At 30.4% G+C, this 13,170-nt stretch overlaps 7 protein-coding genes across 7 annotated transcripts; 6 read left to right on the top strand and 1 right to left on the bottom strand. All coding sequences in view use genetic code 12, as the record gives it.

Moving 5' to 3' along the window:
• Positions 1–610: 610 nt before the first annotated feature.
• Positions 611–2,197, top strand: ERG11 (sterol 14-demethylase; the record flags this gene model as incomplete). Its single annotated transcript, XM_711668.2, has 1 exon — positions 611–2,197. One exon carries the CDS (start codon positions 611–613, stop codon positions 2,195–2,197), a length of 1,587 nt encoding a protein of 528 aa, XP_716761.1.
• Positions 2,198–2,532: 335 nt separating this feature from the next.
• Positions 2,533–3,606, top strand: THR1 (homoserine kinase; the record flags this gene model as incomplete). The annotated part of the gene is made up of 1 exon (XM_711669.2): positions 2,533–3,606. One exon carries the CDS (start codon positions 2,533–2,535, stop codon positions 3,604–3,606), a length of 1,074 nt encoding a protein of 357 aa, XP_716762.2.
• A 422-nt stretch (positions 3,607–4,028) lies between these two features.
• SAM51 (Sam51p) lies at positions 4,029–5,555 on the top strand (the record flags this gene model as incomplete). The annotated part of the gene is made up of 1 exon (XM_711671.2): positions 4,029–5,555. One exon carries the CDS (start codon positions 4,029–4,031, stop codon positions 5,553–5,555), a length of 1,527 nt encoding a protein of 508 aa, XP_716764.2.
• Positions 5,556–5,896: 341 nt separating this feature from the next.
• Positions 5,897–7,996, top strand: EXO1 (Rad2 family nuclease; the record flags this gene model as incomplete). The annotated part of the gene is made up of 1 exon (XM_711672.2): positions 5,897–7,996. One exon carries the CDS (start codon positions 5,897–5,899, stop codon positions 7,994–7,996), a length of 2,100 nt encoding a protein of 699 aa, XP_716765.2.
• Positions 7,997–8,050: 54 nt separating this feature from the next.
• CAALFM_C500620WA (uncharacterized protein) lies at positions 8,051–8,662 on the bottom strand (the record flags this gene model as incomplete). Its single annotated transcript, XM_711673.1, has 1 exon — positions 8,051–8,662. One exon carries the CDS (start codon positions 8,660–8,662, stop codon positions 8,051–8,053), a length of 612 nt encoding a protein of 203 aa, XP_716766.1.
• A 281-nt stretch (positions 8,663–8,943) lies between these two features.
• Positions 8,944–10,806, top strand: CAALFM_C500610CA (uncharacterized protein; the record flags this gene model as incomplete). Its single annotated transcript, XM_711674.2, has 1 exon — positions 8,944–10,806. The coding sequence occupies one exon, from the start codon at positions 8,944–8,946 to the stop codon at positions 10,804–10,806; it is 1,863 nt and encodes a 620-aa protein (XP_716767.2).
• A 610-nt stretch (positions 10,807–11,416) lies between these two features.
• On the top strand, positions 11,417–12,724 carry CAALFM_C500600CA (uncharacterized protein; the record flags this gene model as incomplete). The annotated part of the gene is made up of 1 exon (XM_711675.2): positions 11,417–12,724. One exon carries the CDS (start codon positions 11,417–11,419, stop codon positions 12,722–12,724), a length of 1,308 nt encoding a protein of 435 aa, XP_716768.2.
• Between the last annotated feature and the right edge of the window lie 446 nt (positions 12,725–13,170).

Genomic DNA, 13,170 nt, shown 5'->3' with positions numbered 1-13,170 from the left:
GTAGATTACAATCAACTTGAATATTACTGGATGCAGAACAACAACAATAATAATGAAAATGTCGTGGGGAGCATGGGATGAGGCGCGCGATTGTACGTGGCGCGAGGTACTAGAAACTGCAATCTATACGACGACATTTAACTTTTTTTCTCTAAACGAGATAACGACATTATTAGGGTTATTTGAGAACAGCCACACGACAACTTTCAAAGATTGAACAAACTTACACTCTATGGACAACAAAACTATAATGAGATATTCATGATCTTATAAGTGGTAAACACAAGTATAGTAAAAACTTATAATGTGTGTAGAATTTGATAAAGAGAAAAAAGAAATATTGGGTTTTGCTTGTATTCAATATCGTACCCGATTATGTCGTATATTCTTTTTTCAATGTCAATTTGAGAACGAGAACGAAAACAAAAAAATAAAAAATAATATCATACAATAATTTTTCTTCATCTTACTTCTTTCTTTCAATCTTTAATAAATCAATTTTTATATATAAATAGACAAAGAAAGGGAATTCAATCGTTATTCTTTCCATATTACTTGTCTTCTTTTTATTATATATATAAGTTTCTTTTCAAGAAGATCATAACTCAATATGGCTATTGTTGAAACTGTCATTGATGGCATTAATTATTTTTTGTCCCTTAGTGTTACACAACAGATCAGTATATTATTAGGGGTTCCATTTGTTTACAACTTAGTATGGCAATATTTATATTCATTAAGAAAAGATAGAGCTCCATTAGTGTTTTATTGGATTCCTTGGTTTGGTTCTGCAGCTTCATATGGTCAACAACCTTATGAATTTTTCGAATCATGTCGTCAAAAGTATGGTGATGTATTTTCATTTATGTTATTAGGGAAAATTATGACGGTTTATTTAGGTCCAAAAGGTCATGAATTTGTTTTTAATGCTAAATTATCTGATGTTTCTGCTGAAGATGCTTATAAACATTTAACTACTCCAGTTTTCGGTAAAGGGGTTATTTATGATTGTCCAAATTCCAGATTAATGGAACAAAAAAAATTTGCTAAATTTGCTTTGACTACTGATTCATTTAAAAGATATGTTCCTAAGATTAGAGAAGAAATTTTGAATTATTTTGTTACTGATGAAAGTTTCAAATTGAAAGAAAAAACTCATGGGGTTGCCAATGTTATGAAAACTCAACCAGAAATTACTATTTTCACTGCTTCAAGATCTTTATTTGGTGATGAAATGAGAAGAATTTTTGACCGTTCATTTGCTCAACTATATTCTGATTTAGATAAAGGTTTTACCCCTATTAATTTTGTTTTCCCTAATTTACCTTTACCTCATTATTGGAGACGTGATGCTGCTCAAAAGAAAATCTCTGCTACTTATATGAAAGAAATTAAACTGAGAAGAGAACGTGGTGATATTGATCCAAATCGTGATTTAATTGATTCCTTATTGATTCATTCAACTTATAAAGATGGTGTGAAAATGACTGATCAAGAAATTGCTAATCTTTTAATTGGTATTCTTATGGGTGGTCAACATACTTCTGCTTCTACTTCTGCTTGGTTCTTGTTACATTTAGGTGAAAAACCTCATTTACAAGATGTTATTTATCAAGAAGTTGTTGAATTATTGAAAGAAAAAGGTGGTGATTTGAATGATTTGACTTATGAAGATTTACAAAAATTACCATCAGTCAATAACACTATTAAGGAAACTCTCAGAATGCATATGCCATTACATTCTATTTTTAGAAAAGTTACTAACCCATTAAGAATCCCTGAAACCAATTATATTGTTCCAAAAGGTCATTATGTTTTAGTTTCTCCAGGTTATGCTCATACTAGTGAAAGATATTTTGATAACCCTGAAGATTTTGATCCAACTAGATGGGATACTGCTGCTGCCAAAGCTAATTCTGTTTCATTTAACTCTTCTGATGAAGTTGATTATGGGTTTGGGAAAGTTTCTAAAGGGGTTTCTTCACCTTATTTACCATTTGGTGGTGGTAGACATAGATGTATTGGGGAACAATTTGCTTATGTTCAATTAGGAACCATTTTAACTACTTTTGTTTATAATTTAAGATGGACTATTGATGGTTATAAAGTGCCTGACCCTGATTATAGTTCAATGGTGGTTTTACCTACTGAACCAGCAGAAATCATTTGGGAAAAAAGAGAAACTTGTATGTTTTAATAAAACGGCAACTTTCTTTCGATTCAGTGTTCAGATTGTTTTCATTTTGTTACTTAGTTGGATTAACATATATACACATATACACATATACATATACATACAAATATATGATACATATAGAATAGAAATATACATTATAACCAATTGTAAAAGTTGTAATTGTTAGGATGACTCAATCAGAAATTTTTTTTTGCGGTGAGGCGGAATCTGTTGATGGTTTTTGTCCACTGGTTATTTACGTGGTTTATTTAAACAGAAACAAAAAATTTTTCAATCTGCATTTTTTCTTTCAACAACAACAACAGCCAACTGAATTACTACCCAGCCTTGTTCAGATGAGCGTTATTTCATTTAAAATAAAGGTTCCAGCATCATCTGCTAATATAGGACCAGGATTCGACGTTTTAGGTATAGGCTTACAACTTTATTTAACCATTACTGTCACTATTGATCCTAGTATTGATACTTCATCAGATCCTCACCATGCCTTATTAAGTTATGAAGGTGATGGGAAAGTTCCATTTGAATCTAATGAAAATTTAATTACTCAAACGGCATTATATGTAATGAGATGTAATGGTATTAAAGATTTCCCCCGAGGAACTCATATTCATGTTAATAATCCAATTCCATTAGGTCGAGGATTAGGATCACTGGCTAGTGCTATTGTTGCTGGAGTATATTTAGGCAATGAAATTGGCAATTTGAAATTAGATAAATATCGATTATTAGATTATTGTCTTATGATTGAAAGACATCCAGATAATATTGCTGCAGCTATGCTTGGAGGATTCATTGGATCTTATCTTAATGAGTTATCTTCAGAAGATTCACAATTAACAACTGTCCCATTAGACTACATTTTACCAAAAGTTAAAAATGGTGAATTGATTACGCCGCAAGATAAAATCGTTTCACAACAACCACCAAATAATATTGGTCAATATGTTGAATATAAATGGAATAAAAAAATTAAATGTCTTACGATAATCCCTAATTTTGAATTATCAACTGATCTTTCTCGTTCAGTATTACCGAAAAATTATCAATTACCAGATATTGTTTATAATTTACAAAGAATTGCCATTTTAACTACCGCATTAACTCAAGATCCTCCAAATCATAAAGTTATTTACCAATCAATGAAAGATAAATTACATCAACCTTATAGATTTGGGTTAATTCCAGGATTAAATACAGTGTTACAGAAAATAACTCCCGAAAGTTATCCAGGATTATGTGGGATTTGTTTATCTGGTGCTGGACCCACAATTTTGTGTCTTGCTACTGATGGTTTTGAAAAAATTGCTAATGATGTGATTGAAATATTTAAACAAGAAGGTATTGAATGTGATTCTAAATTATTAGATTTAGCTTATGATGGTGCAACTGTTGAATATGGAAGTTAGGCTAGTTTAACGCATATTAAAAAAAAGAAATAAGCTTATAGATTATGTTTATGAAAACTGCATTATTTAGACAATATAATAGTAAATATAGAGGTTTTTTTACAAAATGATAAGGAGTATTACGATTAAAGTAATGGCTGATGTCAATGTTTAGTGTTTTTTTTTTCTTTTGCAGTAATTATTAGTATGGGCCAGCAACAACAACCCTTTCGGTATTGTTGAAAGTTGAAAAAAATTGTGTCGTGGACAATGAACCAATAAAAATGCAGCAACTCAAAACCAAACCACACTAAAAAAAATACACCGAATTTCAACTTCAACTTCAACTTCAACACCACCATCAACACTTAGCACCAAGTACTTCAGTTGTTTTTCATTCAATATACCTATTCATTGTTAAGAAGAACAGCCTGTCTTGCACCATGGTTGAACTTCAAGTAAATACTAATCCTGATTTGAAAAGTAAATTAATTGAAGAACAATATTTACAAGAATCAAATAATTTACCAATTTATTTAACAAAAATTGAAGTTGTTGGTGGTGAGTCATTTTCTAATCAATTTTTCCAAAATTTATTATCACCGATTTTACAAAATGGTGATTTAACATTTATTCAATTAGTTAATAAAATCAAATCCCTGCAACTGAAATTAATTGAAACGGGGATTTTTGATAAAGTTGCCATTCAAATATTACCGGATAATTTTTATTCTTTATCTTCTAACAAGATTAAATCTTATAATAATGAACCTTCATTACTCACTAAAGTATTAATTGATTTACTGGCAATTAATTTAAGTAATAATCAAGGGTTTTTCAATTTTAATAATGAAGAATATTTAAATTTAAAATTAAATCATATTAATCATAATTTCAATGGTAATGGGGAATTAATATCAATTGGTGTAGATTATAATCCTTATAAGCCTTTAGATCATTTAATTGCTAATGGGAAATTCATATCATATTTGAAAAATCCTAAATTCAAATTTTTGATTGATTTACAATTAAATCAAGAAAATAATGAAATTTGGCAAGATACAAAACAAGAAATTATTGGTGGGAAATTAGGTTTACTATATGGAAACAGCACCACCAATGATTTGAGTGTTTTCACTGGGTTCCAACTTTTAAAACGTAATTTAATTAATTTAGATGATGGCAATTTTGATTCAATTAAATTTTTCAATGGCCAATTTTTAAAATCATCGATTTTAAATCAATTAAAATATCAAAAAATTGAATATTTACATGATCAACTGAAAAATTTCCCTAAAAATGGTTATGAATTATTATTCAATGGAGAAATTTCTTCAAATCAAGAACAATTGAATACTAATAATCTTAATGAATTTATTAAAACTGATTTACTGATTAATTTATATAAATCATTATTTAATGAGTTTTTCACTACTAAATTCCAAGCTCAATTAGGTGGAATATATTCATTCAATAACAATAATAACGATAGTAATAATAATAATAAACTTACACCAATTCATCCTTCAGATAAGTTTTATTTAGGTGGTTATAATTCATTCCCTGGATTTTCAAAAAATAGTGTTGAACTACAAGGTGGTGATCAATATTATAAATTACAAACCACATTATATTCAAAAATTCCAACCCTTTTATATGCTCCTCCTCCGCCATCAGCAAGCACTATTGGACTTGGCAATGAACAAGATTTAAATCCATTAAGAATTTATGCTACAGGGATTATTGGAAATGTGGTTAATTCATCTAAAGCCAATTTATTAGAAGATGAAAATGGAGCAATTAGTTATGGCTTTGGATTGAAATATTTTAATAATTGGGCTAATTTTGATATTGGATATTTTTTCAGTAAAAGATTAGCATTCAATAATGATACTAATAGTGTTAATACTGCTGGTATTAAAGATGGTTTACATTTTTCAATTTCAATTGGTGGTTCCAATAATAACTAGAAGTTAAAAAGTATATAACGATTACACACTGTATAAAATATACACCTATATATATTCATTGTATAACAGATGAGTAGTTCTTGTGTTGTGCTGGTTTACGCGTCAGTTTGTGTCCTTGCGTGTCGCGTGGAACTCAAAGTTGGTTCGCGTCACAATACCGCCACAAACTCTTTTCAATCGTCATCGTTCGTGGCGAAGAACAAAATATAAACAAAACAAAACAAAGCGTGTCTCCTTTCCTTCTCATCACAACATCAACATCAACAAAAGTAAAATTTTTTTCTACTAACAACAACAACAAGAATTACCTCCATTACCCAGTATTACCACTTCATTTTACAATGGGGGTTAATGGATTATTACAAATATTGAGAGAAATCCAAGATCCTTGTTCATTAGAACGATATCGAGGTCAAACATTGGCTATTGATACTTATGGTTGGTTACATCGAGCTTTAGTTTCATGTGCTGAAGAATTATGTTTAGGCAAACCAACAAGAAATTATATTACGGCAATATTAAATAAGATCCAAATGTTAAATCATTTTGGTATAACTCCATATTTTGTATTTGATGGAGCTTCGTTACCTACCAAACAAGAAACTAATCGAGAACGTCAATTGAAACGACAAGAAGCTAAAGAATTAGCCGAAAAATATATTGCTGCTAATAATCGAAAATTGGCTTATAAACAATTTATGAAAGCAGCTTATGTTACTTCACAAATGGCAAAATCAGTAATGTGTGAATTAGATAATCTTTCCATCAAATATATTGTGGCTCCATATGAAGCCGATCCTCAAATGGTTTATTTAGAGAAAATGGGGATTGTTGATGGGATATTAAGTGAAGACTCTGATCTATTAATTTTTGGTTGTAAAAAATTAATTACAAAATTGAAAGATGATGGTACTTGTGTTGAAATTAATCGTGATAAATTTGATAAAGTTAAAGAAATTCCTTATTTGAATCAATATAATATGGAACAATTAAGATTAGTGGCTATGCTTTCTGGTTGTGATTACACTAAAGGTGTTCCTGGAATTGGTTTGAAAACTGCTTTCCAATTAGTAAGAAAATATAATAATTTCACAAAAATAATGATTGCCTTGAGATCAATGGGGAAAAAAATCCCTGATACGTTTAGTGATGAAGTTAAACTTGCCAATCTAGCATTTCAATTTCAAAAAGTTTTTGATCCAACGAACCAAAAGTTAACTACATTAAATGAATATCCTCAAGATGGAACCGAAGTGGAAGTCGATCAAGGTTTACTTGAAAGTTGTTGTGGGAAAACGTTGACTGATGAGATTTATCAACAATTATGTAATGGGAAAATTCATCCAAACACTCATGAAGTATTAGTTTCAAGAGAACAAAGCTTAACAGTTTTGAAAAGTGAATCATTTTATTCCCCTAATAGTCAACAGCATAACAATAAGCAAGGATCTATTGCTACAATTGCACATAGATCTCGATCAGAAGGAGCAATTTCTCAACCAGGTAATGGTAAATCGATACTTGATTTGTTAAGTATTTCGAAAAAAGTGACCAAAACTACGTCCAGTAACTCCCAAGTAGAGAGTAACAATAAGCAAATGAAAACACCGGAGAGGAAAACTATCAAACGATCTATACGAATTGAAGAAACTAAATTATCACCTACGAGTAAAAAAATAAGAAAATTAACGGCCACCACAACCACCTCAAGTTCCCCCACGGTAACATCAAGTCCAAATGTGACTACTAGTAAGTTCTTCACTCCTAAAGCAAAACCTATTGAGAAAATTCAACCAGAAAACCCAACAACTGAAGAAAATTTGAATAAACCCGATTGGGACTCCAGTTTAATTGATGATTCTGAAATTACTGATTATGGTCACGGTCATAATCACGAGTCATCGGATAAACCAGTTGATACCCAGAACATACTAGACGAATTGACTGATAATGATAATGACCATGAAGAAGAGGAACCGCAACAGGAAACTGATTCTAATGCAATCAAAATACATCCTATAGTTGATGTAAAACAATCACCACAAAGTGATAATGGATTTGATATTTGTTCTAATGACGATGAAATTGAAGAATCTCCAATTAAAAACCGAGTTGTAGCAGTTGGTGGTGGACAGGAACAAGTTCGTACTCGATTACTTGCTTTAAAAGAATCATTTCTGTATCAATCTACAACCAAATCAACTCATCAATTCACTAAACCCAATAATGATAGGAAAAGAGTTCCTTTACAACCTAAAAATATAAATCGGATAGAACAGAAATCACCAACCAAATCAATAAAGCTCAATCGAAAAGTAGATCACCATCATCAAAGGTACCAAGATAATAACAACGTTAATATCCTGAAAGTGGTATCAACTGTTAATTCTAGAACTACTATAGATATTAGACAATTTGCATTTAAAAAACAACAAACCTAGATTTAGAGTTATGTATATATATATATTATATTGTTAGCATTTTTTTTTGGTGGTTTAATAACCTCTTAGTATACATGCACCTATAGCCAATCTAGTTAATCTTCCTTGTAAATTATCTTCTTTATTCAAATCAACAACATCGTTTAATTTATATAATTTTCTGAATTTTGCCAAATCAATGAAATTTTCGAAAATATACTGATCATTTAATTCAATTAATTCTCCATCTATAATTTCCTTTAAATCAGTAGTAACTTTCTCCAGAATTTTTGTTTCTTCGGAATTTTCTTTATTATTGTTATTAATAATCTTAATGACTATACAATTGGGACAATCTTCAGAAATACCAAATCGTTTCAATGCATCACCAACATTATTAATTGGTGATAAATTATAAATTATTTCTGATTTCAAATTCCGAGTAGATAATCCTAATTTACTAGTATAATTCAATAATGATTTATATATACTTTGAAATAAATGTTCTTTAGATATGATATATTTAGTATTAAGGAAGCAATAATCGTATTTGTTGTGATCATTATCGGTGGCTGATATTAAATTTGATTTGATGGTAGTTATATTTTCAGAGGAAACATTGATGAATAATGAAATATGGATTGTAAATTCTGGGAATTGAGGGAATTTTATAACTTCAGACGTCATGGCTAAGGATAATAAGATGATGATAGTCCAACAGTGTATTTGGTAAGACTTTGATAGTGTCTTTAGTTGAATGGGATTGAAATTTTTTTTTTGAGTCTTTGTTTTTGGCAGGGCTTAATTTTTTCTTCTTCTCCTCCTCAACAAATTTATTATTCGAGAGAATTTATTAAGAATTAACTTAACCGAAAGATATATAACTAGATTTAAACCCCTTTTCCTTGTATCTTAGATCTATCACAGTTTGCGTACACTAATCAAGTATATGGATAAACATATTTCTAATGGCTACAGAAGATATCAACAACAATAAGAGAAGTGATAATGACGACGAAAATGAAAATCAAGTTGATCCCTTGAAAGTTATAGATACTTTATTCAATGATTATGACTACGACCCCAAAGATACTCCATCATCAATAACTACAACAGATCACATCTATCCTGAATTGATTCTTCAAGAGTCTGAACATGGCAACAAATATTATTCATGTTTCCAAAGTTATAATCGACAATTTATAAATGATCCTACCACTACGACTACAACTACTAATAACATTAATCATCATTCAGAGATTGTGCGATGGACAGGTTCAACGATTGAATTGACTGCTAGTATTATACTAGATAATTGGTTGAATCAAAGTTCCGGAAATGGCACTAAATCTAATAATAATAGTGGCAGTAATAGCACGACCACTACACTGAAACGACATATATCTCGACCTAATGCATTGTTTGTATGGGCATCAACAGATGAATATATTGAAGAACGGAAAAAGGAATTACGTCGACTACAAAAACTAAAAGATAATGGGCAAGATCAAACTCAAGATAAATCACAACAAATCCAAAATGGCACTAATAATAGGCCAACTGATGATAGCAAAAACAAGAATAACAGTAGTACTGGTAAGAGTAAACAAGATATAGTTAAACAAAATCTAAAGCAAAAATTAGATATTGAATTCTCAAATGTTGCCATTAATAATAAATTGAATAGAATTATTGAAATTGAATCAAATAAATTTATTCATGCAAGAATTCAAAGAATTAAAGCTCATTATAGTGAACAAATGGAAAAACAAATAAATGAACGGAAAAGAAAAGATCAAGAATTATATTTGAAAAAATTGAAATTAAAAGAAGAAGAATATGAACAAGAATCTTCACTTCGATCTAAGAATTCTACAAACAGTGGTGGTGGAACATTTTTAGGAAACTTATTTGGATTCAATTCTGCTACTGTTGGTGGAACCAGTGTCAATACTTTGGAATCTACATATAATAATCGATCATCGACAGAAAGTAGTCGTACTATGGATTCAACTAATGCTAGTATTACTACACCATCAGTAATGACTCCATCAGCGAAACCAAAGAGATTCCCATTGTTTTCCGTGGCAGGCTTATTTGGGGGATCATCGAAGAAAAATTCAAGTAAAACAGTTTTATTTGAACCTAATGAAATAAATGAAGATGGGAAAGACGAGACAAACTTGTCTACTCCGACAATTGAGAATAATGAACTGGTGGATCCAGAAAATGGCACGCGGCCAAATATAGTAATAGACCAAGATCTGGAATCAAAGCCACTACCATCACCTCCACTACCACCAAAACCAAAACCATGTGAGAATAGACTGACTCCAGATTTGAATCAAGACGATACTAATAATCAACACCCAACACAACCACAAACAACTGCAACTACAACTACAACTACAAACAATTTCTTTTCTATAGACGAATTAGAACAGCATATTAAAAAATCTGCTGAACCCAGTCCCTCAAAATCCAACAAGTTCAATGATTTCTTAGCTAAGGGTCAACCTACTGAGAACGGCACAACAAGCACAAATGATAACAATGACTACGATGAAGATGATGAAGAGTTTGATGATTTTACTTCTGCACAACCAATCCATGATAATAACAATGACATAACAATTTTCCAAGATCCACCAAAATTAAATCGTAATTTTTTTTCAATTGATAAAGCTAAGGGGAATTCTGTTTCGAAATCTGGTCATAATCAAATAAACAATGATCTACTTGAAATATTTAGTCCAACGAGAACATCATCAGCACCTGTGAGTAAACTGCCTAGCCCTGCATTTAATGAACTTAGTTTACTTGATTTATAAGAAGTACCGATAAGTCAACAATTAATACCTACATATGCACATATTTATATACATGCAATTTTATTAGTCTTTTTGTATTGTCGTTAAGATATAATAAATGTTTATATTGTCAATTAATAATTGATCCGTCGAGAGCACTCATGTGTAAAGATAAGGAGTATATACTATCAAGTTTTGTAACTTTAAAAGAAAATTTACAAACTAACTAATGGTGATTGTAGTCTATCTACAGTAGAATACCTCTAACTGTGTTTCCTCTCTATAAAGTATTACCATTGACGAAAACCTTATTAGTATAAAGTTTTCTTTTAAAGTATTTTCAAAACATTGCCAGCTGAATATATGTAAAGTTTAATTCTTATCGTGTAAAATATCCTGTTTTGAAGCATTATAACAATATCAATTGGTTATAATTATTATTTCACTTCATTTTTGGTGAACAATATATAAATAATTAATGACATCGCCTTCTTCTTTTTTGGTTGTCTTATTTTCATTTTTACTCCCAGAAGCTTTTTCTTTAAAGAAATTCCAATTGGTTTGGTGATAGTATCTGTCATTTTTTCCTGGAGAACTAGCTTGTCGTATCATCTAATTAAAAATTTAAACAATGTCATCGTTGGATCACGAAATAGAACAAGCAATACTCCATGATCGCTTTTTGAGGATACAAGGAGTAATTATTGATCATTCCAGTGGTAAGGTTACCAAGAATGGAACTTTATACGATTATCGTCGTAAAAGATCAAGACATCAAAGGCATAGCAATTTAAATGATTTGACCAAAGGAATATTCACATTACCAGAAGAAATTATTTATAAAATTCTTGACCATGTTAATCAAATGGATACTATTCATTTGGCATTGACTCATAGATCATTCCGTGAAGTATGCAAAGCCAAATTGTTGGAGAACATTTGCGTTTACTATGAAGACCCTAGAACCAATTTGATACCCAAAAATTGGTACATATCAGAATATACCAATTATACCTTTGTCAACGGGCTCAATTTTGAAAAACTCTATTTTAAAGTTTTTAAACATGTTAAACATTTGTTTTTCCGAAATGTTGTTTATAAGACAGGTTCAATTGTGCTACACAATTTAGGAGAGCAACTGAATTGTTCTATAACTTTCGGGGCTGTAATGAAACCAGAATTCTTGTGGTGGTTGTTAGCTTACCAAAATAGAATTAAACCGGCAAATTTGATTTTATTTTATAAGAAGGACTTTGAATTAAATAATTATCCACTAGGAATAATCAAAGAGTTGAGCTTGGATTTTACTTTTTTAGGTAGGACTCCAATTAAATTCTCATTGATCAACGAGATGCCAAATTTAAAAAAGCTCACGTTAATCGATCCCCAAAACTTGCAATCACCAGAGCCAGTGGATATTTTGGATTTGCATGTTCATTATAATTTTTGCCCAGCCGATATCTTTGGAAGCTTTAATCTAAACAAAATCAAAAAATTACGAGTATTTTATTGGTGGAAAACTCGGAGCTTCCCTTCACTAGTTTATAATGCTGATAAATTAACTTCGCTTGAGAGTTTGGATGTAACTTTCAGTGAAGAGGAGTTGGTACCATTTGATAGAAGCTTAAGAAAAAATTCATTAATTGAAATTGGAGTTCCTGAATCATTAAAATCTTTTGAAACCATTTATCCAGCATTATTTCATCATAAAGATTCATTAAAAGTAATTTTCGAAAATAAAGATTATTACCGTATTATCAGCTATACTGATCAGGAGATTTCTTTTGATACCAGTTTTAATGTTGATTTGGATCTAACTGAATTCCCTAAATTAGAGTATGTTGTCAGAAATGGTGGGGTCAAGCTAGTAGATAGAAGTGGACCATCTCCTCAATTTGTTCCTGTTGAATATTATTCAAAGAATACTCCTAGTTATTAGAATTTTAGAAAGTAACACCAAGCAAAGTGATATATTCATCAAAGCTTTTAGTGCTCTATATTACATTGAAATTATAGCACACAATGTTTGTGATTTATCTTATCCGTGTATTTATGCGCTGGAGAAGATGTTCGCCTCTAGTTATATTTGTAAAAAAGATATCTTTTTGGTATATTATCGTAGTGTAATATAATCCACAGTCCTATTAATGGCCATACCTTTAACCAAATCTATATACGCCAAACTATAAAGACCATAGATATGAATATCTCAGCGGCTAATTTTACAACACAAATACACCCATACATTAAATTTCCACAATTACACACAATCACAGCTCTCTGTGGTCAGAATTCTTTGGACTATATAAATAGCCTAAAATTTCTTTGACAACCAAAAAAAAAATTCTCTTTTCCTTTCCACTTTTTCTTTTCTTTTCTTCTCTT

Source organism: Candida albicans, chromosome 5 (assembly GCF_000182965.3).
Source record: "Candida albicans SC5314 chromosome 5, complete sequence".
In the NCBI taxonomy this organism is placed as follows: Eukaryota; Fungi; Ascomycota; class Pichiomycetes; order Serinales; family Debaryomycetaceae; genus Candida; species Candida albicans.
Note: the sequence above shows the minus strand (reverse complement) of the source record. Positions and strands in the feature narration are given on the sequence as shown.